Source organism: Phaseolus vulgaris, chromosome 2 (genome assembly GCF_000499845.2).
Source record: "Phaseolus vulgaris cultivar G19833 chromosome 2, P. vulgaris v2.0, whole genome shotgun sequence".
Lineage (NCBI taxonomy): Eukaryota > Viridiplantae > Streptophyta > Magnoliopsida > Fabales > Fabaceae > Phaseolus > Phaseolus vulgaris.
Genome location: NC_023758.2, coordinates 33,435,879 through 33,463,467, shown reverse-complemented (window position 1 = coordinate 33,463,467; position 27,589 = coordinate 33,435,879). Strand labels below are relative to the sequence as shown.

Sequence of the window (27,589 nt, the reverse complement as noted above, 5' to 3'; positions counted from 1 at the left end):
AGTGAGAGTGAGAACGTTAGCGGTGAGATTGAGAAGAAGGGTTTCAGTGAGAATGAGAAAAGGGTTTGCGGTGAAATTGAGAAGAAAGGTTTCAGTGAGAATGAGAAGAGGGTTAGGGTTAGCTGAGAGAGGGGAATACGAAAGAGGGGAAGTTTCAGTGAGAGGGGTTGCATTGCGATGAAAAGGGGGTTCAGTGAGGACAAGGTTCGAAGAGGGAAATGTGAGGGGGGAATACTAAAAAAAGAGTAAGGTTGTATATTTTCGAAGAGGGAAATAGGAAAAAAATGGGAAAGAGGAAGGTCAAGAAGGAGGGAACGAAACATGGGAGAGCGTTTATTTCGAAGGATAATTATGGCGGTTCTACACGCCACATTTCGAAGGAAGATTATGGCGGTTAAAAAGCTGACGTATTATACAGCTAATTGTGGCGGTTTTTAATAACCGTCATATTATAACCGCCACCACATACAAGTTTTTTTTGTAGTGTATGATGACCGAATATATCATATATTAGTGTTAGCTTATTTATAGGGAGGTTCCCTGATTTCTCGGGGTGTTACCTGGATTTGGTGGAACGTGTCCCTGATTCTCAAGAAATCTTTACAACTGGCTTAACTATTATTTATTGTAACTACTTTAAATATATCTTCAACCGGTCAGTCGGTCACCGAGATTGAGTGACATGACTCGTTTAGTACTGATTGGTACACACAAATTTCATCCTTTTTACATAAAAATTCCTTACATTTATTGGTATGAATTTCTCATGCAACACGAAACGATGAGAAACGTTTTCAAAAAATCACAAATTTGATTAATCAATTTACAAAAATTTCATTGAAAATATAAGTTGGTTACAACTTACAACGAATTCGTTAGTTGAAATTTGTAGCGTCCCAGACTCGATTGGACATATACCGATCAAAGTCCAAGTCAAATGTATTCAATTTCAGTCTATTATGGTAGCTTCTCTATTATGGTAGCTTGAAAAACACGCTAACCTTCTCTATTATGGTAGCTCGAGGTCCAAGCCGAGCACGCCGACCTTCTTCATTCTAGTATCTTGACATGTCGACCTTCTCTATTCTGGTAGCTTGAGGTCCAAGCCGAGCATGTCGACCTTCTCTATTCTGCTAGCTTGAGATTCAAGCCGAGCACGCTGACCTTCTCCATCTTGGTATCTCGAGGTCCAAGCCGACTCACACCTCAGAAGAATGAACCTACATCCTCGGGGGACCAACCTACATGACCAACATCTCGGTCATAAGCCTTTACAACATGTCGACCTTTTTAAATACTCTGATTCACTTACGCATTATCCCTTATTATATTGCATAAATGTTTTAAGTAATATCCCTGATAATATTACATAAATGCTCCAATTTAATTGCACAATTTCCCTTATTATACCACACAATATTTTCATTTATACACATGATATTAAGATTTTATAAAAATATACTATAATATGCCGCTTTAAAACCTGGAGAAACAAAAGTCAAAGATCTAAGTCCATGAAAACTTATAAATACATGAGCACTCACAATGAGTAAAAAAAACTCAAATCTTAGCACTATATTCACTACATACACCAAATTTGATGTTCTTACCGACTTGAGCGTCAGAATATTTTCTGTTTTCTGTAGATAGACTCATCCTCAGTCCTTAAAAATTGAATCACTAGAACTTGAATGGAGTCTACCCAAATTTCGACTCATCTCATCTCGAAACAAAATCAAGAAGAGAAATTGTTGAAAAAACATCTTCCTCGATCAATCATATACTACCAATATCAGATTAATTCTCAAATCACCATCCAAAAGAGTTGACCAAGACGAGACAATTAAAATCTTTAAAGAAGCACATTAAAAGTTTATGAAAAACGCAACGTTTTACCTTCCAATAAAAAGTTTAATTATTTTTTGCGGAATAAAACAAATAAATACTATTTAGCATTCCACAAGATATTTAATTCAACCCTCTGAAATATTGTTGTTTGTGGTTAACCTGGTTCACTCGAACTCAGCCAACAGTACCCCACTTTGCCCGTCTACTCAGGAACCGCAGACCCATAGTCCACCCTCCCATGGCCGATCACGATCACCCTCACCGCCACCACCACCACCGCCCGCACCGCCTTTCAGTGCCACCGCGTTCAGCCACATTCGGCGGCACTCCGGGACCCTACCCCGCCTTCGGATACCCATCATTCTCTAGTCCGACGCCCACCCCTTCGAAAAGCCGCCGCCCACCGGCTTCTCTTTCCATCCCGAAAACGAAATCAAAATCCAGATCCTCCCTCTTCTTGCTCCTCTTCTTCTCCCTCCGCTCCCTCTACTCCCTCCTCCCCTTCCTCCGCTCCTCCCCCTCCTTCTCTCTCTTCCCCTTCTCCTTCCTTGTCTCCCTCCTCTCCTTCTCTCTCACCCTCACCTTCTCCCTCTTCTCCTCCTCCTCATCCTCCTCCTCCAAAGACAACCCCTTTCTCCACCACAAGCCCAAGCTCTCTCTTTTCTCCCTCCCCCACTCCCACCAGAGGATCCTCCTCGCCAAATCCGTTCTCCTCGCCCTCGTCTTCCTCCTCCGATTCCAAGCCCTCCGCTACTGCAGCACCGCCTCCATGATCCTCGCCGAACTCATGGGCTCCGTCGCGGCCCAGCCCAGAAACCCCCAACGGCCCAACCTCCGCGGCTTCCTCTCCCTCTCCCTTGGCCTCCTCATGCTCTCCTTCGGCTGGGACCGGGTCGAATGCTTTCCTTTCTCTCCCAGCTGCGTCTCTGGCAGGATTTGGCCTTTGTTTCTTCCTTTCCTGTCCGGCTTTCTCACTCGTTACCAGCTCGTTGATTCCGGAACCACGCTTAAACAGCTTGGCCCCAAACGGGTTCGGTTAATTACTCTCTTTTTCACCACTGTTATTCTCTTTGTTCCTGCTGTTTTTAGCTTCTTTGTGTTTGAGTCTCAAGAAGACAATGTCGCCTTTGGAAATCTGTTATGGCCTCTGGCCAACACTGTTGTTTTCGGTGTCCTGCTGAGTGAGAATTACAGCGACGAGGACAACGATGATGATGGTTTGGTGAGTTTGAGAGACTCTCAGAGGGAGTTTCTGGTCACTTTCGTGTGTACCCTGGTCTTGGAACTTTTTTACTTCCCTGAACTTTCCCTCTGGGGTTTGTTGCTGTGTGGACTATTGCTCTATATGGGTGTTAGAGACTTGGATCCTTTTCATTCCAATGAAGAGGAGTTTTTAAGTGACGTTATTATGAAGCCTATTAGACATGTTTTGAGTGAGAGGAAGTCAAGAAAAATCGCTGTGTTTCTTCTGATCAATGCTGGATATATGGTTGTTGAATTTTCTGTCGGTTTTATGAGCAATAGTCTTGGGCTGATATCTGATGCATGTCACATGTTGTTTGATTGTGCTGCTTTGGCCATTGGGTTGTATGCCTCGTATATATCTCGTTTTCCTGCGAATAATCACTATAACTATGGGAGAGGAAGATTTGAGGTTCTATCAGGGTATACTAATGCTGTGTTTCTAGTTCTTGTGGGAGCACTTATAGTGGTTGAATCCTTTGAGAGGATATTGGATCCCCAAGAAATATCAACTAATAGCTTGTTGGTTGTCTCTATAGGAGGGTTTTTAGTCAATGTCATCGGCTTGATATTCTTTCACGAGGAGCATCATCACGCCCATGGCCATGGAATGTCTGGATCATCGTGCTCCCATTCACACTCACACCCAGAGTTACATAATCACCATCACACTCACCATCATCATGAGCATGATCATCTGCATTGCCATTCTCACGGAACAACACATGTCAGCCATGATAAATTTATATCCATTCCCAGTGATAGTCGAGACCATTCATGCTCTAGTGATCATGGCGATCATCATAATCATAGCCATCATAGTCATGAGAATAAGCTTCATGGTGAGTGTCACGATCATGAAGACAATCACAACATTCAGAGCTTTAAGCATCATGAAGCTGCTGACTGCCATGGCCATGGTGAACATCATGATCAAACTGGAGACTCTAGTCATGAAGAAGCTCCACTTGTCCACAAAGAGCGCGGCCATCACCATATTGATCACAACATGGAAGGGATATTCCTGCATGTTCTTGCTGATACCTTGGGAAGTGTTGGTGTAGTTATCTCTACACTGTTAATTAAGTACAAGGGATGGCTTATTGCTGATCCCGCCTGCTCAATTTTTATTTCTATTTTAATTGTATCCTCCGTGATACCTTTACTAAAAAATTCAGCAGAAGTTTTACTCCAAAGAGTGCCAAGGGTGCAAGAACATGAGTTGAAGGATGCCTTATCTAACGTTTTGAAGATACAAGGTGTTTATGGCATTCAAAAGTTTCATTCCTGGAGCTTCACAAACTCAGATGTAGTCGGTACGATGCATCTTCACTTGTCAACAGATACAGACAAGACATCCGCCAAGTCTCAGGTTTTGCATCTGTTACATAATGCTGGAATCAAGGATGTAACCTTGCAGGTGGAGTGTGTTGGATAGTTTCTTTCAAAATAGTTGTTGGCAGTGAAGGTTGTCCAAGGATTTTTAACATACAGTGTCTGGAAATGAGAAACAAATTTCCTGACTATTTTCATACCGAATGCTTCAGAACTTTACACATCAAACACCTGTCTATTTTAATTCGGGAAGGATAATGATTATTTAAATTCGTGAAGGGTGATGATTTTGTTTTGGATCTGTCAGGATCTCACTAGTAGCAAAGTTGTAACTTGTTTAGGACACACAGCAATGTAAAGACACAAGCATAGCTGGTAGATTAAGAACTTTAAACAACTGTTAATGTTACACACTTTTATCCTGTACTGTCTTTTTAACCATTTTTTACTTTACTATAGATGTAAATTAATACCTGAAACAACTACTAATGTTATACATCAATAGCATCTTCCAATCAAACATAGGGCAGTCATACCTTGCTGCAATTAAGCCATCATATCTTTCGAAATTCACCAAGCTAAAAATATGAGAGAGTAAAAAGCTTAAGGGTTTTGATTGCCTTTTCCTGTCTGCCACTGAAGCAACCCAATCCTTCTTAGGAATTGCGTTAAGGTTTTGATTTCCCCTTCTTAACCATTTGATTGCATTCACATTGCAATCTTTATTTTTGAACTGATAAAAAAGCTATCCGTTTGTCTAACAATCCGGTCTCACAATATTATATTCTATTAAAATATGTACAATGTCTTTGATCTTTCCTTAGAATGTTTTTGCAATTCTTTTATGGTTTAACGTTGTATGATCGATTTTGGAGCTATTGATGATATTGAATTCACCTATGGTTTTTGCTTGGGATTAATTTTCATTTGAGTTCAATTAAATATTTATTATTTTCTAAATTCTGTTTCCTCCTGCATACAGTATTTAGGGCACCGATCATCTTTAACTTTCTTGTATAGTTGTGTAAGGAGTCAAGAATGCACAGATGCTTGATGCTCTTATACTAATTCTAGTTTCGAATTCCAAACTGCTAAATATGATTAGGATACTGTCATGATAAATTATATTTGTTGTGATCATAATTTGTTAAACTTGTGATTGGTTTTATCAAGTGTTACAAGACCAACGTCGCCTATCGTACTGGATTTGAACCAGTGCCTACAGCCAACTTGATAACAGATCAGAAATACTATTGACCTTTTTATCATTGAATCAGAATTAAACTGGATCAAGGAAGCCTACACCACACCCTCCTGAAGAGAATAATCCGAAATCTAAAACTACATTTTAGATTACACTTTCCAAAATAAAGTAGTGTTGTTTGAATATTGTGTGATCCAAGAAGCTGTTATTCCAAATTAAACCTAGGTCGACTTGACATGCAAGCCCATTTTCATTTGTTCAGTCACTGCTGTTGTGTACTTTCAACTGTAAAGACTGACCTAGTGGTCAGATCTCGTGTAAAAGACTTGTTGCATGATTCGTAGAATCACTTTGAAAATCGAACCTCATTCCTGAAGCTTCCAAGGCCATATTTAACCATTAGACTGAAATAAGCAAAGAAAAGACTACACCAAACACCCTTTCCCATGGGAGAAAGAAAGAGAATCTTGGACAATCAGCATTATTCAAATATCAAACAGTTATTCCGAAATGAACGCAAACATCTCGTTGTTAAAGAAAGGTAATGCCCAAAATGATAAATTGCATGAAATGTAAAATGTAATGTGACCATAAGAATCACCAGCAATAGGCCAAATTCATCTCAAGAAGCAACCTGTTAGAAAGCTAAACTGAACTTCTACCACAAGTCACCAGGTAGCTTGAGCATAGATCAGTATAGAACAAACTATCACCATACGACAGAAGTGGAAATTCTGTGGCCTGCGATGAACTGTGATGTAAAGAAGTTCAAATTGCTATCTTCCGAAACAGATTCCCGAGACTTACATTACCATACCTCCATCAATGGTGAACACCTGTCACGTGGAAATTATAGTTTACATAAACACGAGACAGATTAATTTGATGAAAATATGTAAACAAAATAAGTGTCAAAAAGCATAAGATGATGTTAGCGTAGGTTATAGAATAAAATCAATTTCATTTCAGCGTGACAAGATTTTTTTTAATTACAAATAAAATATGGGTAGTTTAATGACAGAACTCAATAGTTCTACATTTAGAAAACCAATATTAATAGGGAAATTAATAAATGACCTGTCCAGTGATGTAATTAGCAGAAGGATTTAGAGCCAAGAATTCCACAAGTCCAGCAACTTCTTCTGATTGACCAAGTCTTCCTGAATCCGAGGTAAAAAAATAGTAGCTATTAGCAGCAACATACACATGCACATCTTCAGTTATTTAAAAATTTAGTTAAAGTGCTTCAGAGTTAAAAATATTTGGGTCACTCACCTAAGGGGATTAACTCTAATAATTTTTTCTCAATGTCTGGTCGTAGCATGGCAGTCATATCAGATGCAATGAACCCTGGGGCTACTGCATTAACCTGTAATGAAATGCTGAGTTTTAGTTAACTTTATCAACCGATAATAAACCTGCCTTTTGATTATCACGCTCAAAGATTTTACAGTCATGTTTCTGCTAGCATATTCCCTTGCAGCACTTTTTGTGAGGCCAATTACCCCTGCCTTTGCAGCACTATAGTTGGCTTTTCCAACATTGCCAACCTGACCAATAACGGATGTAATGTTCACTATCCTTCCCTGCAAAAGTAACATGAAACTATGATATCATATACTAACATCAAGTATTTACACAGACATTGCTGTTATCATATACACATAATAAAAGACAAACTGATGAATTGAGAAAAAGAAGTCAACTTAATGGCCAAAGGGTTCTATGATGGTATGCATAAAAGTGTTGTCACCTTCTTTTTCATCGTCATAATCTTTGCTGCTGCCTGTGAAAAAGCAAACCATCGGCTCCTGTAATGAAAGAAACGAAAAACAGCTACGCTTGATTTAACAACATGAACTTAAAATTTTGTACATATTCACCTGAATGCAGAGAAAAACACCAGTAAGATTTATTCATTCTCATCAACAAACCATCTCGTGTAATTCCTGAACCCATGATATTTTAAGTATGAAATCTGAAATTAAAGTAATTAAATAAATAAGTGGTAGCATAACTTATCCAAGTTACCTGCATTATTTACCAATACATCAACAGTTCCCCATGCATCAACTGCCTGAAATTGGACGTATGAATTAACCACTTCACCAGGTGGAATAATTTCATCAATCTAATAAAAAAAAGAAAATTTCTCACAGTTTTAATCATAGACTCCACATCAGCCTCATTTGAAACATCTCCCTTGAAGGTAAGAGCTTGTCCACCAAATGCCTCAATCTGAAAGTGATAATCAAATAAATTAATGCAGAAAGTTTAGTCAACCGATCAAGCTAGCTTGAACACTTACTTCCAAATAGCACCAAACTCACATGATCAGTAAGTATATAATAATCTAGCTTAGATAGTTGAACAGTGTGTTTGAGCTGCCATAAACTACCTAATACCTATATTCAACTCCTATTAATAAGAAAATATATAATAATTTACAAATCCAAAACCGTGATCCATCAACATGACACATAAGTACAACAATAGGGCCTCTCCATATGCAATTATTCCAAATTTCAACTACTGAAAACATAACTAACATAATCTACCTCTTTCACATTGGAATCACACACCACTGTGCTTTCAATCTTATTTGATTTTCTATCATCTTTTCCTTACTCGATGTTACTTTCCATACAAAGTCATTTTGCAGCTTATAATTTATGCGTGCACTTGGCCACAAAGTATAAGAATTAAAAGAACCAAAAATATAGAAAGAGGAAAAAAGTTACATACCAAGTTGGAAACCTCCTCAGCTTGTGTGGATGACTTGGCATAGTTAACCAAAACCTGTAATAGAGTAGAAAACATGCAACCCTAATAAGTGAATGACACATGAAAGTGTGAGAGTAATATATATCATGTATGCATGCTCTAAATCTTAAAATTTTGGATTTTTACTTAACCCTACAAAACAGTTGGTGAAGTGAGAGTTACTTTGATTATATACACTATTTTGTTGGCTTTATCTGTTGCTATGATGGTTAAATTTTCTGAATTGGTATCAAGGAACTTACCTTGCAAGAGGCTTCTTTGTTCTTCTGCCTTCAATCAACTTCAAGCTGCCCAGAGGAAAATGAATGTCAACTTCTGAAAACACACCAACTGGGTAAGTCCCCTTCCACTGGTTTGGAAAAGGAGGGAGTTTGGTCGAGCCAGAGAACCCATAATCATCATCATCACGTTCCCTATGCTTTGCCACACTCACAAAAATTCAACCAGATTGTAATTTGCAAACAACAAACACTCATTTCTGTCTTGGCGAGGCTACCATTTGGAAGTCACAAAAGGGCAATTAAAGAGGTGATGTTATTATTGGTTGAAAAGCTACTTTGAACGAATTCTGATTCCAATTTCTAGAAAAAGGTAAATATAAGATTATAACAACATTACAATAATTACACATTACATCAACAACTCTTTATTAATCAAACTTGACTTGTTGAGGAAATCTATAAGCTACACAAGAAATGAATCTCACCTTTCATTATAGTAATCATATTACCATGAAGGAATTTGATAAAAAAAAAACTCATTTAAGAAAATTCAAGATAATGAATGGAGATAAAATTGAAAAATCGATCGTGCTAGAAGGAAAAAAATTATTAAACCATTATTCTTCTTTAGAATGTTATAATGGGGAAGTGACATGTTTCCTTCAGCTTTCTTTCTGCAACTTCTCTTGCACAGATTAAAATCCTCCTAGAACACACTTGACCCAAATACACCCTTCACATCGCACACTACTCATCCACTATTTTCCACAGGTTACTAGATATTGTCATCCATCAATTATCAAGCATAGTAGTAAAATCATGATCTTCATCTAAATCCAGCTAAAAATAAAAGTCATTTATGGTAATTTCAATTGTTTCAATTTCAGTTTCATGCTCATGAAGAGTACAATAACAATTTTCTTTAAATGAAATTTCAAATCTACAAAGAATGTATACGAAGATTTTGGTCCAATTCAAGAATGTAATTTTTTGGTGAAGATTATTCTTGGTTGATATAAAAAAATTCTCTTTCCTTTTTTGGGATGCATAATTGTACACCATTTTCCAAATTAACTTTTGATTGAAATGCTACACTAATGAAGAAATAAATTAGAAGACATTTATTGATTATGTCCTGCGACGGTGGACGGTGAATGAGTGAAGTGATTAATGTCATATGAGTTATTTTGTTATTATAAACCTCCTTTTCTTAGTAAGGAGCTCTTTTATAAACTTTGCATAAATTGGCATTTGTTGCATAGCTCCACAAAAGATACGGTGATAAGATACGAGGTTGTTTGAAGATATCATGAACTTTATAAAATGTCTTTTTTTTTTATCTTTCTTTGAAGGAATAAAAGGGTAGGGTAAGTTCTTTAGAACTTGCATCTCATTCTTCTCCTTCTTTCTTTCAGATATTTCCTTATTTCTCTTTTTTTTTTCTTTGTTTTCTTTTGTATTGACATTCTTTTTTATTATATTTTTCTCTTCATCTTCAAACTCATTTTTTTATTCTTCTCTTCTCTCCATAAACTTTCCTCCTTTGCATTCAAGTTATCACTTTCTCCTTTGTCTACAACTTTGTCACTTCTTATGGTGATTGACTGAGTGCTTCTTGGAATTAGTAGTCTCTCTATAAGCTGAAAAGTGATTTCCTTATTGCTCTAAAAAGTCATTTGATAAACTTTTATATTTTTTTATTAGATAAAGAGGTTTGCATAAACTTCTCTGATATATCTTCTATTTTCAATTGTCTCTACTGCGTAGAGGGATAATGTTGCTACCGATATGGAAGTTGTCTACTAGATGATCCTACTTCAAGGTTCCAGCCATAGTTTTGGATGTGATTACTTCTCCACCCTCGAGAAAGATTTTCAAAAGAGTTATATTAGGCTTAGGAAAATTCACTTGCCTCTTTTGGTTATTCATATAGTGGACTTCCTCTTCTGGGCCAACTTTTGGATATTGGGATTGGCCATTTGGATTAATACTTTCACAAAAATCACATTTCAAAGGTGGTTGCACATGATTAACATTAATAACATGTAACTGTTGTGGTAGTTTGGCCATTTGTTAAGTGAGGGTCTCAATTTGCTTGGTTGAAATTTTGTTTTTTCGCTAAAATAGCATTTGTGATGCTCAGATCCAAGATTACTCTTCTCTGAATAAATTTCATATTATGTTGTGTTTCCCTATTAGTTGATGATAGAGTAGCTATTATTGTTGTAACTTGTTTTGCGTCTATCGCCACCATTGAACCTTCAACTGTTGCATCTAGAAGCATCTTTGTTTTTGGTCTTAATCCATTTCAAAAAATGTTTAATTAATCCACATCTTCAAAATCATGATTAGGACACTTTATGAGCAATAACTAAAATCTTTACCATGGCTCATAGAATAGTTCCTCTTGTCCTTGTCTAAAAGTGGAAATATCATATTTAGCTCTGGCATACCTGGTTGGTGGAAATAATCTTGTAAAAAATTACTTTCAACATCGATCCAACTAATGAGACTTTGATTATGCTGAGACTTTATCCAATCCTTGGCTTCACCATTCAAATTAAATAGAAACAACTTCATGTATGCAAGTTCTTCTTGACCTGCCTAAAATACCATTGTTGCACAAAGTTCATAAAATGTGTTTAAGTGAGCATAAGGATATTCATGATCTTTTCCTACAAACAAGTGTGTTGAAACCATTGAGAAATGTAGGTTTAATCTTTACTCCCCTAGTTGCTAGTGGAATAACAAATATGGACAAATTTCTTGATTTTTGATGCATGACATGGTCTCCTAGTATTCTTCTTGGAGGATTGATGACTCTGTCATTTCCTTGACCTCTCTTCCCACCTTGATAAGCCATAACACTTGTTGAAAATGATGAATTGTCTTGCTCTTTTCTATTTTAAATTTTCTTTGCCTTACTTTAGTTCCTTTTTCCAACCTTTTCTTTGTCCTACTCAAACTTTAAGTCTTTCTGCAAAATCATTTTCTTTCAATAGCATAGATCACAATAAATTCAATGTAAGTGAAAAATGTAAAAAATGATTTAAAAAAAATAACGAAAGTAGATTATACATTATTATATTATTTCTTCTATTTGTTGCCTTACAAAAAGAATTAGTCAAACTATCGACTATTTTCACTAATCCGAAACAACAACTAAAATGCAATGGTTGTAGTTATCAAGTATGATCAAGTGTTGAAATTGAATGATGCTTGACTAATATGTACCTCTTATGGACATATACAATCACTTCACAATTTTCCAAGTCAAACCAAGTTAATTCCTTAATCATGATTATTTAAAAATCTAATAACAATGAATCAATTACTTGATTAAAGTTATTTCATACTTGCATTAAAATTCAAAACAATAATCACCAAAGACGCAACTTTATTCCTAGTAGCTATAATCTGCGGTGGTTTTATTTTGGTTCAGAAAATGAAAATATTTTCCAATAGCATTTAGTTTCTAAATCCAAGTACAAAGATTCCTCTATTGTCTAACATTAAGCATAAAATTAAACCACAATGGAAAATTGAACATAAATGCATATATGAATAAAGAAATACAAAGAAGTTACAATATCATTCAATTCTAACACTATAGTTTAGCTCCTCATTCTATCTCTCATAATGTATGTGATATTTCACTAAGTACAATTCGACAATAATTAATAGATTTTTTTTGTTTTTTTTATCCATCCTCCTTCTGTTAATCAATCTTTGTTCTATTTATAACGTTAAACAATTTTGTTCTAGTATGAAGCCTACGCTCAACGACACCCAAATGTTCCACTCAATGAATTGACTTTCTTCAATTAAAGGTTTCCTGGTTGTTGAGTTTCTCTATTCTTCGCAGATTGAGTTTCCTCTCCTCAAAGGTTTCTTTGTATTAAGTTTGTAGCTCGCTCAACTTCATGAAGTATCAAATCACACTTCCTCAAACCACTTAGCATCATTGGCATCTACTCAACTCTAGGAGTAAAAAAATTTAAATGCTTTCCTCCCTTGATCTGCTTAGCGGTGAGGTTTCTCAGCTCAACGAATTACTAATTCTTGACTTGATTCCTGACTTATTTTGTTGCATCAAAATATTCAAACATGAGTCGTAAAATCTAAGCAACTTCTCTCACAATAAACATTTTGAAATTTTAAATTGATGAGAGTACATTTTGCAAAAAAAAAAAAAAGTGTAAATAAAGTGCTCAAATTAAATAGAATGAGAAAAAAAATTAGCTCTTGTCACTTACACAATATAAAAGACAATTTATCCTTTTCACACTTTATGTTTACACTTTATGTTTGTTCTTTATTCTTTATCTTCATTCAATATAATTCACAATTCATTTTGTACAAATTTTGTTGTTGTTTTTAGACTTAATTCAACACGGAAAATTCTCAATGATAAAAATGGAATATTTTATAATATCATATAAGAAAAGTTAAACTATTTTTTTAGATGAAAATATTTTTAAATAAATGAAGCAAAATTTAAGGAATTAACATTAAATTATAAGTCTCAATAAACAGATGAGTCAACACAGTACAACATCCAACACTCACATCCTGGAATGATCCATACACCAAAAAATCTGATTTTGATCTTAATGTGTGAAAATTCCTTGAATCAATTATAACAATGCAAACCCAACATTGGCAGAGAGAAACACATGATTGGATAAAAAAGTGAGTCTTACTAACAAATATTCTAAATATACTGTTTAAATTTTTTTTAAATAATTAATAGAAAAATAAGTTACTGAGAAAACATGACAGAAATATATTAATAAGAATTTATAGTTTTTATTTTATTTTTTAAGAAATATTTTAGGAACATAGTGTAGTATCTTCCTTGAATTATTTATCTTGATCTTCATGGACCCTCATGCTATATTAAGAGATTGATTTAACGTGTGAGGTTATTTTTTAAAAGAACTGCTATGATAAATGGTATCAAGTCTAAATCACCAATGCAGTCATGCCTAGCTATAAATGTTTATTTAAATGAAAAAACAAGATAAAGGATATTTGTTAAGAATCAAGATAAATGCATATATAAAAAATAATAAATGTAAATGTAAATTTTAAAAGATGAAAAATAAATAAACTTCTTTATAAAAACTAAAATAAAAAATCCTATATTTTAGGAATTAAATCAATAAAATCATTTTACTATATTTTCAATTAAAAATACTGTTTAATATTTTGAAGTTAAACGAATTAAATTGTTACTTAAATGTGAAAAGAAAGACTATTACTGAAAAATCAAGTTCCACGTGTTAAAACTGTGTCATTGAATAGTTCCCTAATTATTTAACATTTTTTATTGTTTAATTTTGTAATTTCATTTGTTTAGTAGTTGATGTTTTCGTACTATTTTTTAAGTGTAAAATTACATGAGAAAGATTTCCCTTTCTAAGCATAATACATCTAAGTAAAACAAAAAAAAAAAGTACTGACAAAAAGACAGACATGGTGTAAAATAAAAATATAATATATAAATATAACACCACCACCATTTCATAAGTTAATCTTATAAAGTTAAATTTTGTCTAATATCATATTTTAGAAAAGATAATACAGTACTCATGCATAATAGAAAATGGAATATAATTTAATAAAGAAAACTCTTTGACAATGAACAATAAATTGTGTATTTGAATATTAAGATACAAGATTAATTGATGAAAAAAAATAAAAGTCAGCAAGTCTTTAATAAAAAAAGTTTTTTTTTTGTTTTTTATGCTAAACAAGTATTAAAAATCTAAGTTTAAATTAAAAATAAAAACTAATTTTACATTATATTATATTATAAAATATATATTTAATCTTAATAAAAACTATTTTAAAAAATTTCCCTACTACAAAGATAAATTTAATTTTGCATTATATTATAATATAAAAAAAAATATTTTTAATCCTAATGATAACTACTGATAACTTCCTCTAAATGAAACCAAATGAAAGAAAAGATAGAGGCATAAAGCAATGTAAATGATTAGCATAGTAGCCTTTTAAGTTTCCTTCATCACCTACCAATTAAAGTGACATGATTCCATAATCTTGCATTAGTGTACAGAGCTAGCTATTGCTTAATCATAACTCAGTTGTTAAGTTGACTTTATCCAACTTTGCCCCACACAACTTTTTTCTCCCTTGATTCCTTTTCTCTCAAGTTTTTTTCTTTCTTGGTCATTTAGTTGCACTTTAAAATTCCATTGTCTTCCTTGATAGATAGAAGCCTTAGGCCACAAAAAAACTAATTAGGACATATCATCTTGTTCAAAATGCCAACCTCACCAAAATCATGCCCCTGACAGTGATGCTTCAGTCCTCCTGAGATGGACTTTCTTACACACATATTGGGTCTCATACACTGTCCCAAGATTGTTCTAAACTATGCTAACTTTGTTCATTACTCCCAGCTTCAAATTTAGAATATGTTTGGCCAAAATATTACTACTACTAGTATAGTAGTTGCTCTTGTTTTTCCTTTTGGGGTTTTCAATGAGTCAAAACGTTTTGGTTGCTATAGGGATCAATGTAAGGTAACGTACATTTAATATTACTGGAATGTGATAAGAAATTTAATAGCTTAGTCCCAAAAATTGACCCCACTCAATTCCAACGCCATTAAATATTATGACTTATGGTCCGTTTATGCCATGAAGGGTCAAAAAGTCCAAACTTGTCTTCAATGTGGCATGTAACACCCTAGCCATTTAGGGTACACATATAACCTTCCACCAGCACAATTATAATATTAATATCTCTTCCAATCCTATTAATATTAGCAATTAAAAAGGTAGAAAATGCTTCATATGCTATAATATCAAGTGGAACTGAAATTCCTAAACATCAAAATCGACTAATTAATGTATTTTAGTTCTTGTACGCGAACACAACAAGTTGAGAAAAATAGAAAACTGAGACATTTCTGAAGTGATATTGGAGTAGCACTTACGAGAGGGAAAAAAAAAAGGTGTGAAAAAGAAAACATAGGGAATCTACTAGGCACTTGTAACGGCAGAAAAAAAAACTGAAAAGGAAGCTAAAAAAAAAAGAGAGGAAAGAATGCTTGGTGTTTAGGACAAAACAGCAAATCAAAGGACAGCAACAAAGGTTATGGTTGAGTATTAATATTATTATTCTCAAATTGCAGTTCAATATTCTTATTATTTTTTTTCAGGACTGAAAAAAAGAATTGTGTGAGGAGAGAGAATAATGGAATTTTTTTTAGAGTTTGTTGGAACCGTTGGATCACACTGGTTCTGATCTGTACTTTTGGGTGCTCAGAAGAAGCCATGAATGCTGTAGATCCGGGTGTCTGAGACAACATTCGTCGCATTGTAATTGGCATTTAAGCTCTATTTTTTTGTTTTTGTTTTTATTATTTTTTGTTTTTTAATCTTCGAATTTGCACTGTGTTTGAAGCTATTTGACTTGGGAATTTGGTGAGCCAAGTTTCGCTGTGGCTCTGAACTTGGCTTAATGGGTGCTCCAAGCTTGAATTTTGCCGTTTGAATTGGCTACCCTTTTGGTCGGTGATGGCAACGGCGTAATTAGGATCTGCTACTGGCCAATGTTCTAGGGTTTCAGGTTGAGGGACATCTACAATATTAGTTTTGGATGCTGATTGCATATGAACGTTGAGGGGTTAGGCATTGGGTTTGGAAGGGTACAGTTGTTTTAATATGCCAAATTTAGTTTTGTTTGTTTTGACTCAGTCACATTGGGTATGGTGGTAGTGTTTCTTGAGTGTTTAGAAGGAGCAGATAGTTGGTGAATGAAAGTGGGGGTTTTGCTGATATTGTTGTTTGGAGATTGAATTTGTGGTGAGCTTGAGCTGTGTGTTAACAATAATCATTGGTTGTTGGTTAGGGTGTTGAAGGATTTTAACTTTGGAATGTATGGAGAACTTGAGGTGACACTTGTTGGGCACTGCATTGGGTAGGGGAGATGCCACCTTCCCCAGCATTTAGATGCTCTCCTGGTAGAGAGCCAAGATCAGACAGTCACAAACGCGGGCGCAGTCTTGAAAGTGGATTGCACTTAAGAGAGAAAGATGATGATCTTACTTTGTTCAGTGAAATGCAGTCCAGAGAAAAAGAGAGCTTTTTGCTTCAGCCATCGGATGACCTGGAAGACTCATTTTGTAATTTTCTTTACTGACATCTTGAGGAGAGAATCTATCTGTTTACCAGTTCCTTTATTTTGTTGATACTCATGCATTTCTCTCCCTTTTTTTATATTAATTTGCAGCGACCAAGTTGAGACATTTTTCTGATATCAAGCTTGGGATATCCATTCCTGGTCGAGGAGAAACCAGTGAATTGCTTAATGCAGATGGGGACAAGAATGACTATGATTGGTTTGTAGTCTTCTCTGACTTTTGAATCTCACCGTGTTAAATCTTGTTGGCGTGATATGATCAAATTTTACGATTTCTATTCCAACTTTTTGCAATTGTGTTTCTTTCACACTAATAGTTTGGTCAATAATTCAAAATCCTTTTTTCACCAAGGTTTAGAATAAGATGTGCATATTACTTTACTGATGCTGCATTTCTGTTTTATTCATTTATAGGTTATTGACACCACCGGACACTCCACTGTTTCCTTCACTAGATGATGAACCAGCAGAAATAAATGTTGTAAGCAGAGGAAGGCCTCGGAGTAAACCCATTTCCATATCAAGATCATCTACGGTGTGTGCTTTCAAATCTATTTTATGCACAATTATCTCTTGAATAAAAATCCTTATTTTTTCTTCTCTGTGTGAAATGTGTTATGTTTTAGTCACTATCCACCTTTTGTTGGACTCTTTCAGATGGAGAGAAGTTACAAAAGCAGTAGGGGCAGTGCAAGTCCAAATCGCTTAAGCTCATCCCCTCGATCTGGGAATAATACATTGCAATCGAGGGGAAGGTCTTCATTGACGCCAAATTCTAGTCCAACTCAAGTTATTAGACAGGCTACTCCAACAAGAAGACCATCTCCGCCTCCAACAAAGCCCACAACACCTGCTTCTAGGTCCTCTACTCCTACTCCTCGGCAAATTAGCACTGGCTCCGGTAGTCCTGCCGTCTCATCTGGGATTAGGGGAACTTCCCCTGTTAAGACAAGCCGTGGAAACTCCGCTTCACCAAAGATAAGAGCGTGGCAAACTAATATTCCTGGTTTTTCTTCCGAAGCTCCTCCTAATCTCCGGACATCTTTGGCTGATCGGCCGGCATCATATGTGAGGGGTTCGTCCCCAGCATCCAGAAATAGTAGGGACTCTACTTCTAAATTAGGTAGGCAATCAATGTCTCCCACACCTTCCAGGAGCAGCAGTTATATTAATAGTCATGATCGAGACCAATTTAGTTCACGCAGCAAAGGTTCTGTCATATCTTCTGGTGATGATGATCTGGACTCTCTTCAGTCCATCCCTGTGGGTGGTCTAGAGCAATTTGGTTCAAGAAGGGGTGCTTCAATTTCAAACGGCAAATCTCCCTCAATTTCCAAGAAGCCAGTCAGGATGGTGTCCCCAAGTTCTGCTCCTAAAAGATCTTTTGATTCTGCTCTCCGGCAAATGGTATTTTGTTGCTTAATCTCTTGACTTACTTTCTCATGTTATAGTTCGCTGAGTAATTTCAATTAAATAGGCTGTTTTTAATATTATATTCCTAAATTGTCTATATTAAAATTCTCGTGCACAACTTTGCATATGCATGCACACAATTTCCCTGTTTTATTCACTTTCCTTTTCATATATGCTAATTAGTTAGAACATTCTTAAAAGGAACATGGGTATTATGAGGTACTTAAGTCTCACATCTAGTAGTATGAGATGCTCAGTAGAATATTTAAGTGGTTCTCTCCTTTAATAATTAGCTTTTGAAGATGGGTTCTTCAAGTGCTTGGATACTTATCAATTGGTACCAAAGTTGGTTCCAATGTAAAGTGAATAGGTTCCTTAACTCCCAAAGTGGTATGAGATGCTCGGTGGAATATTTAAGTATTTGGTTTTCCCTTTATAATAGCTAGCTTTTGAGGGTGGGTTTCTCATTGCTTGGGTTCTTATCAAAATCAAAACAATTTAAATGGAAATTGGAGCAAGCCAACCATCTTTGATCTTTCTAGGCTATCAATGATCAAAACTTTGATATAATTTCAAGTATGTGTGTATTTCCCCCAATACTCAGGGACTGGTGGTTAGAATCCCCTGTTACTATGCAATTCCCGGGCTCTTTCACGGTTGTTACTGTGGATCAGTTGGGACGTGATTAAGTAGGATTGGATTGAAGTGAGCCCGGTCACATGGAGAGTACAATCATATTTGATTTATTTATCTCTATATAATCTTGGGTACATTGCTTTATTTGGTTCTTCTGGTGGATGTTTTCTTTCCTCTCAGTTTATTTTTAAGCTACACATGATAAGACTATTATTCAACTAAATGACTTACAAAGTCATCAATGAGTTTGTTTATTGTGCTGTGTATAAAGTGGCATACGTGCACTTACTTGATTATCATAACAAAGTTTACACATTTTCTGTTCTTAGTCACGAATGAGTTTTTCTTGTAAAGTGTTGTTCATTCCTTGCTCCCCTAACCTTTTGCCCCGATCTTTCCCTTGTGTCTTTAAAGAGTTGGTTGGGAACTTGGGACAACACTGCTTACTTTGTTTGTTAACCAAACTTTCTGAGCAGGATAAAAAAAGTCCCCAGAACATGTTCAGGCCTCTTTTATCAAGTGTGCCAAGTACAACCTTTTATGTCGGAAAAGCAAATTCTGCGCAACGTTCCCTGGTATCTAGGAACTCCTCTGTCACAACAAGCAGCAATGCAAGCTCTGATCATGGTACAAGTTTTGCACCAGATACTGAAGGGAGTGACCACAATCAAGATGATGTGACCAGTGAAACTGAAAAGATAATATATGCTGACATTCATGAAGAAGTATTTTCCTTTGATAAAATTGATGTATTAAATGCAAACATTGGGCATGAGATCAATGATGAATCAGTTGATGTCCTTCACAATAAAACTAGAGGCCATATGATTGCTTTAGGTCCCACTGAATCTGAAGCTTCTGTTTATCATGGTATTGGCAAAGAATTCAGTGAAAGTTTAGAAACTTCCCATGTCATAGTTGACATTTCTAAAACCGGTGCTTTTGAGAATACAGCAATCTGTTCTAATTGTGGTTGTCCTCTGGAGGCCACTGATGAAACTGAGAAGAATCTTAGACTGTGTCAAGAATGCAGCAGGAAAACCACATTGTTGAGACATATCTTTCCGGAGGCAACTTTGGCAGTTTCCAGTGGCAATTCAGTGAATTCCACGAGCATTCCTACAGAAGAAAAAACATCCCATGAAACAGACCAACTAACTGTTGAGTCTAGATTGCCTCAAGAGACTAATGTGGGTAACATGAGGTTTCCCCTTAGAGAACCAGATGCAGAGGAAAATCAAACTTTTCCCAGTGAACTTATTTGGGACCACTCGCAACAAAATCCTCTCTCTAGTTCAGTGGTGGAGAGAAATGAGCAGGTGTCTACCAATCAACTAGAGGTGGACAAATCAAGGGTTGATTACGAGAAGCCTGATAATCATTCTGGTGATCAGCAGTTACATCTTTCCGAAGACCGCTCAATTTTGAAAGTTGACCTCTTGGAAGGCACTGGCATCTCTGTACTACTGAAAAGGTCAAGCAGTAGCAAAGGACCTGTAATTCAGGGCAGGACTTTTACTGCCACAACGCTATCTTATGATGACCTGTCCTTTGCAAGAAACAGCATTAACAGTATTAGAAGTTCAACAGGGCGTAGCAGCTATTCTACCTCGTCATCTGTTGATTTCAGCTCAACAAGACATTCTGATTTTCGTGTCCAAAGGCAGTCAAGTGCCAGGAAATTGGATGTAGACTATGGATACGACGTTAGGATCAGGCCTCCAAGTCCTGGTTCTTCTTTTTCTGGAATGTCAAGCCATTCTTACCATGGATTAGGTTTTACTGCACAAGAAACTTCTTCTGGCAATACTGAATGCAGCAACCTAGAGGAGATACCCCAAGATCTGCTAGAAATGCAAGCTTCAGAAAATAAAGTGACAGATGTGATTGATTCTTCTATGAGTTCCATTGTTGTCAAGGAAGATAATCTTGAATACCATGATTGTATTAGAAGAACTGATGCTTGTATCTCAGAATTAGTAAGCCAGGCTACTGGTGTTCGGCCTGACGACAATTCAGTGGCATCATTTCCAAATCATGAAAGCTGTATTTCAAATGATAAAACTGAAGACCATCCAAATAATGTGGACAGTGTGTCAAATACAAAAACATCAGTTCAGGATCCAGAGTCATCTTTTGGTGAGAAACATAATATTGAAAACTCTAAAGCTAATGGACTACATGCTCTGGTAACTACCAATACTTCTACAATTGAAGAATCAGAAATAGAAGGGGAAAACTGTTGTCAGAATGATACTGGGGTGGTGGATGATGATTCATTGCTTGTATCAAAATGCCCTGTTGATGATTTTCAGGAGCATTCTGTTTCAATTTCTTCCGGTGATTGTCTTGCAGCTTCTGTTTCTGAGCTCAATGCCTCCGAGTACTCCCTTGGCATAGGTATGATGCTTATTGGATGAAATTTCAAATAAAAGATATTGCAGATGCTGTTTGAGATGAGCATGAAAACTTTCTGTGACAATCTTCTATTATTCATGTGTCTCAATGCACTCGTGTATGTACACAGCACACAGTTTGTCATGTTGACTTAAAAGAGATATACAAATTTCATGGTCCTGATTTCTAACGGATAGAGTTAGTATACTTTGAAAGGTTGTTTCTTGACTTATTTTTTGCATTAATGATAATACTCTGAATTGATGTGCCTGATATGTTGGGAGATATTTATGTTGGATTCTGGCAGTCAGCAGCAATTTAATAGTGTAGTTTCCAATTTGCCTGGAGATTTATGTTTTGGAATTTACTAGAAAGTGTAACAAACGCACTCCCCAAAATTTCCTATCCTACCCCGAGGTAATTTTTTAATAAAATATTCTATTTATTGATTGTTCTCATAACCGCTGCTCTTGGGGAACTTGTTAAGCAGGAATGTTTTATGCAACTTATAGTGTGGCTGTGTTCTGTAATCTGTTTTACGAGCTTTCTGAAATCTGAACAAATGCTTCATCATTAGTGGGGTAGTACAAAAGATTCTGTTTCTCAATATACATGGTTTCTTTGGCACTTGTAATCTATTTTATCTGCTGAACCTTTATTTGGAGAAAATATTAGTACTCGGCAAATTTCTGACAGATATCTAATGCTTTTTCCCAGAGGGGTCCACAGTTACGGTGGAGTGTCAAGATGGAGTGAACACCAGAAGCTTGACACTTGAAGAGGCAACAGATACTATACTTTTCTGCAGCTCCATCATCCATGATCTTGCATATAAAGCTGCAACGATTTCAATGGAAAAGGAAGACTCAGAACCATTGGAAGGTTCTGAGCCGAGAGTGACTATATTGGGGAAACCCAATTCCAATGTAAAGGACACCCGCAGCCAGATTGCCCCCAAGCGTGCTATGAAACCTCACAAGGCAAGGCCTAAGATGGTGGAAACTGATGTAAAATCACAATCACCTTCCAAGACTGAGAATGATGAAAATGCTGATGAGTCTTTGATACGCAATGTTGGGCTTCCTAACAAGGTAGACAGCATGAAGCCCCCTAATAAGCTTGAATCAAAGTGTAATTGCATCATAATGTGAGAGTTCAAAGTTCAGATTGCCTTCTGATTTCTGCCAGCATTTCTTCTCTTCCTGTTGGCCTATATATACACCAGAGCATAGCTGTTTGTGTTTAGATTTATGGCTGTTTGGGATAATGGCCAATTGCTATATGGTGGTTCCAATATATTGTAAGATATGGCACTTTGTGTTTGACATAATTGTAAAGTTATTTTTTCCCCTTCCTTTTTTGTTGGTAGGCCATTAATTTGAGGATTGTGCTCCTCGAGATTCTCCATTCTTGTTATTTGATTTCCATCTCAATCTAGTGGTCCATGAAAGGAAGTGTGAATGAAGTAGAACTAATTCATATTCGTTAAGATTGTGAAAAGCATACTGATTTCTTTGCTAGAAGTTTATCCATGTTGGACAGAGCTGCAGTTGAATAGATTTAGATTTTATCTTCTAAACTACTATTTTATGCAGTGAATTGCACAAGATAACTGTTGAATTTTATATAATTAAAATTTGTAATAAATAAATATTTTAATATATATATATATTATGTCAATAGATAAATATTTTTAAGCGAATAAGTATAGTGACTACTTTAAAGTGTGATATAAGATTATTTTTATTTATATTAGCAATTTCTTTGCGTCAAATAACTATTGAAATTTAATTTCGATATAGAGATAAAGTTGAGTAGATTGAAAAAGGCAAATGATTAAAAGTAGAGTAATTTTCTTCTTTTCATTTCCTTGTGAAAATGCACATGCATGTTCATTTGTGTTTTTAATTCAACTTGTATCTTTATTTTGTTTCAAGTAATCATAATCTAAAGATGCACGTGCATCTTTCTCTTTTGTGAGACAATTTTTTACTCTTACTTTAATTTTTATCTTAAAAAAAATGATCTTTAAAGCATTGGAAGTAGCTTAGTTTAGGTAAACTAGTATAAATATTATACTATTGCTCTCTTTTTTTTTTCTCTTACTTGAGTATTAACTATTGATTGTCACTTGTAAAAGTATTGTGAAAAGCTTTTATAAAACAACAAGATGACCCTTTCTTGTGTCTAATAGGCACTTGTGAAAATATTTGCAAAGTTACTTGTCCTAACTAGGTTGATTCTTTTTCCACCAGATCAATTTAGATATGCACCCAACACGAAATGAAAATTTCATTTTGCCCTTACTCATTTAAAACACTACCTAAAGTTCATTGAGGCACACCACTGAGTCATTCATTCCCCATACTTGAGTACAGCAAAGACAAAGAGAAGGGTGGCAGTAGAGAGAAGGAGTTGTCGACGAAGAAGAAGTGTGCACCGGAGAAGGCAGTGTTGGTGGGTTGTGATACATAATGTTCATCGGAGAAGAATGTGAGTTTTCGTGAAATTGATGACTTCTGAATCTATATATTCGAGAGTGCTTTTTCTAATCCAGATTTGTATATCCGAAGGCTTCTCGAATCGTAGTAAACGTCTCACTACACTCATGTACCCTATGTTCATTATCTAACGTGTTATAAGTTATTGATTGCTCTATATCAATATCATCTAATCCATCCCACACATCAATCTCCCCTGGAATTCCCATGTATGAATCCACAGTATCCATTGCCGCTGCTGCATAAAAAAAAACACATCAACAACCTTTGTTATCCGGATATCTATAACCATAAGCCAAATCACTGAGTTTCGGATATGCAAGTCTGAAACTAATATGTCACTTCTGGATATGATCATCTAGAAGCTTAGCTGAACAACATAAATGACCTTCTGGATGCCAACATCCAAAAGTCAATGACCTCATTCTATATTTGAAATTTCGGAGTACACAATAACTACTTCTGGATTTCTTCACCCGTAAGCAAACAAAAAATGACATTATGGATCCCTCCAGTAAGACCTCAACACCATTTGCAACTGAAAAAAGCAAAACGAAAAGGTTTTCCTTACTTTAGAAGACAATTGCATTGCAGCTAAAAGAAATGACTTCGTTCCACCACCACAGCAACCCACTACACCACTACCACCTCCACTCAAAATGCTTCACCAGAGTAAAACACATCCTCTACAACTTTTGTTGAAAACAAATATGACAAAGACACTTTCAAATTTTAAAGTTTATGTTACGTGTACATTAGAATTGGTATGGTGCAAGAAAAATCAACCCCTAACTGCATAGGATTATATTGGCTCAACCTATTTTAGTGAGACAAGACGACATAAATCTAAACAAGATAAATTGACTCATTTTATCAAAATTAAATTTACTCATTTTATCATATGCAAATTTAAATAGATGCATTTATTTGCATGTTAATTAGTTTTGAGAAAAATAAATGTATGTTATCAACAGTATTATAATTTTTTAAAAAGTTAATTTTATGTAGAGATGAACAAAAATGTCCATTAAGTCATCATTGAACTAATTCAATCTATTATAGATTTAGTTAATTAGATATATTTCTATTCCAATTCAAATTAATAAGTTATCCAATCTAATTTTCATTTTTTTCTTAGAAATTGAAAATTCCAAATTTCACTTTCTCTATCCAAGGTATAAAGGGACCAAATAAAAAATTGCTTCATTTCTTTGCATTATTTATTTTTTTTTTTGCATTCTTGGTCCTTAATTTTTAATTATCTGTAATTTTCACCCTGATTTTTTATGCAATTTTTACCCCTTAATTTATAATTATCCGTAATTTTTTCAGTTTTAAGTTTAAAATATATTAAGTTACTATACATTTACATTTACATTTGATAACATTTACAATTTAGTAAAAGAAACCATGAATATCATGCGTTTTCCCCCAATCCCATTCTATCGTGTCTAAAAGTAACGAAAAACTATATATGATTGAATTTAAAATTTAACAAAACTATAGATGATTAAAAATTAAGTGATTAAAATTGTATAAAAAAATCAAAAATCAAAATTATGGACAATTAAAAATTAAGAAACTAAAATTGCGGGAAAATAATTTTGAAAATAAGATTACAAATTTTGTAAAATATAAGGACCAGACCAGAACTTAAACCTTAATCATATTTATGGCATGTTATTTAATGATAAAATAAATGTAAAAATGTAATTTTGTTCTTAATCTACATGTTAACGTCTTAAGTAGTCTTGAGTAATACGAAGTGGGGATATTTCCGTTAGACGATTCCAATGCTGGCAGTTAAAACAAGGAGAAAAATAATAATAAAATCACTTTATTTTTATTTTAAATTTATTTTTTTACCTTAAATTTAAGTTTTTTAAATAAGATCTCGAATTTTATAAAAATAACGTAAAAATAAATAAAGTATATGAATAAATATGTATAAAAAAACCCTTAAAATTGAAACTAATATGCACATTAATATTTATACCTATATATAAACAGAATTTTCATTATAATTTTTTTTTTTTACATTTGTTTCAATTTTATCTTTATATTAATTTTTTTTATTTTGGTTATTTCGTTATTTTTAATTACTTAAATTTAAAACTAAAAAAAATAATATTAAATTTGAGGGAAAAGAGACATACATTAAATTTATTTTATTTAAAAAAATGAGTTAAATAATATTTTGAATTGAAACGTGGTTTGATGCACAATCCCTTAGATAAAAAATTAATTATTAAAAGGCAAAGGAAGACACAATACAAAAGGAAAGAAAACTTTGAGAGAAGTGTGAGAAAAAAAGACTGAAACATAAAAAAAATGAATATAAACCACAAAAAATTAGTTATTTTTTTCATTATCGCAAATCTAAATGTATTTCTTATTGAACCAATGATATTATCGTCTATTTTGTTCTAATTAATCAATACATGTTGTATACATTTTGATCTATGTAGCACAAACATTGACAAGCACACTGATATGATATGAACACGGAGATACGCATAATTTCTAAACTGTAGGATACGGAGACACAAATATATATTATATAATTATGAATTATATAAATTAACAATAAAGATTTATGCTTACAAGTATGCTTTAGATTTTTTTGGAGTATATATTTTTCATGGCAGGTTCAAAAGAATTTGTTCCTTTTATAATCATAATAAAAATTTATACAATAAGTTTGCATTTGTAGAAAACTAATGTATTTTTTCTTTTTAAAATTGTGTTAAAACCGTGTTAGAATTGTCATAAATCAAATAAATATTTTTTAAATTAGACACTTCACCAATATGTGTTCTACAAGTGTCGATTCCTTAAAAGTGTATCTGACACGGACACACCATTTAAGTGAAGTGTCTGAGCCTTATATCTAATTGTTTAATTGTTAATGCTCCTCATTATTGATGTGAGCGTCGACAAAAATAATGAATGCATTATGAATACGATATTGTTGTGGAGAAGAAGAAAAAGATTAAAAAATAGTTATTTTTGTAGAGTTTGTTGGTAGAGTTTCTCATTTTTCTTTTTTATTATTATATTTATTTTTTTTAGTTTTATATTAGTATCAAATTAAAATTAGTGATTTACAAGTTTTAAAAATAAAACAGATGACATAATTACTTTAGTATAATTATGTTCATTGTATTATACATTTAAATTTGTTTAATATATTTTGTGTTGTAACTTAATTATTAAAATTGTATGGTTGAAACTCGTTAATGAAAAAAAATGTTTATATTTTTTTTTCTTACATTTGATATTTAAATATATAAATACATATATAATAATATATACATATAATAGCTTGTATATACATATAAAATGATTACAATAATTAAATTACAACTCAATAAAATAAAATAACATAAAAAAAAAATTCAAACACTCAGACGCATTAAGACCTATATTTTCAACTCTAAAATATTTTTAGTGAATATTTAAAATTTAATCGAATTATTTGAATTTAAATTTGGATTGAATTAAAATACCGTCCATCTTATTTTTTTGAAATGTATACCATTGTCACGTTAGTTTCTAAAATTAAGAAAATTGTGGTTAAGTTTCCATATAAAAAATATAATTAAGATTATAAAATATAATTATTATAAAATAACATAATTAATCATATTATATATAATAAATTATAAAAATAAACAATAATAATAATAAATATACTTTTAATAAAAAATAAATAAATTGATATAATAATTATATTAATTACAAAAAATTAAAGATAAAAATAATAATGTTATTTAATATAAAATATTTTTTTTATCAAATATTTATAATTATAAATATTTAAATAATAT

At 34.0% G+C, this 27,589-nt stretch overlaps 2 protein-coding genes and 2 pseudogenes across 5 annotated transcripts; 3 read left to right on the top strand and 1 right to left on the bottom strand.

The window, feature by feature from the left end:
- The first annotated feature begins 1,972 nt into the window (after positions 1 to 1,972).
- On the top strand, positions 1,973 to 4,851 carry LOC137811575 (uncharacterized). Its single transcript, XM_068613366.1, has one exon. It carries the CDS (start codon positions 2,087 to 2,089, stop codon positions 4,526 to 4,528), a length of 2,442 nt encoding a protein of 813 aa, XP_068469467.1. The 5' UTR covers positions 1,973 to 2,086; the 3' UTR covers positions 4,529 to 4,851.
- Positions 4,852 to 5,566: 715 nt separating this feature from the next.
- LOC137809384 (3-oxoacyl-[acyl-carrier-protein] reductase, chloroplastic-like) lies at positions 5,567 to 10,704 on the bottom strand (annotated as a pseudogene).
- Positions 10,705 to 10,973: 269 nt separating this feature from the next.
- LOC137813190 (small nucleolar RNA R71) lies at positions 10,974 to 11,080 on the top strand (annotated as a pseudogene).
- A 4,546-nt stretch (positions 11,081 to 15,626) lies between these two features.
- LOC137811569 (uncharacterized) lies at positions 15,627 to 22,747 on the top strand. Of its 4 annotated transcripts, XM_068613358.1 has the most exons (9): positions 15,627 to 15,762; positions 15,830 to 15,989; positions 16,075 to 16,239; positions 16,522 to 16,795; positions 16,903 to 17,011; positions 17,227 to 17,347; positions 17,470 to 18,219; positions 19,338 to 21,261; positions 21,976 to 22,747. In XM_068613358.1, the coding sequence occupies exons 4-9, from the start codon at positions 16,600 to 16,602 to the stop codon at positions 22,407 to 22,409; spliced, it is 3,534 nt and encodes a 1,177-aa protein (XP_068469459.1). In that variant the 5' UTR covers positions 15,627 to 15,762; positions 15,830 to 15,989; positions 16,075 to 16,239; positions 16,522 to 16,599; the 3' UTR covers positions 22,410 to 22,747. The 4 variants fall into 4 exon arrangements, with proteins under 4 accessions (XP_068469459.1, XP_068469458.1, XP_068469461.1 ...); XM_068613357.1 differs by lacking the exon at positions 15,627 to 15,762 and having other exon boundaries at positions 15,809 to 15,989; positions 16,075 to 16,795; XM_068613360.1 differs by lacking the exons at positions 15,627 to 15,762; positions 16,075 to 16,239 and having other exon boundaries at positions 15,849 to 15,989.
- The last annotated feature ends 4,842 nt before the right edge of the window (positions 22,748 to 27,589 follow it).

Coding starts and splice junctions, on each gene's coding strand:
- LOC137811575 (XM_068613366.1), top strand. CDS start 2,087: ATGGCCGATCACGATCACCCTCACCGCCACCACCACCACCGCCCGCAC.
- LOC137811569 (XM_068613358.1), top strand. CDS start 16,600: ATGCCACCTTCCCCAGCATTTAGATGCTCTCCTGGTAGAGAGCCAAGA. Junction 17,348..17,469: donor CCATATCAAGATCATCTACG/GTGTGTGCTTTC, acceptor GGACTCTTTCAG/ATGGAGAGAAGTTACAAAAG. Junction 21,262..21,975: donor CGAGTACTCCCTTGGCATAG/GTATGATGCTTA, acceptor GCTTTTTCCCAG/AGGGGTCCACAGTTACGGTG.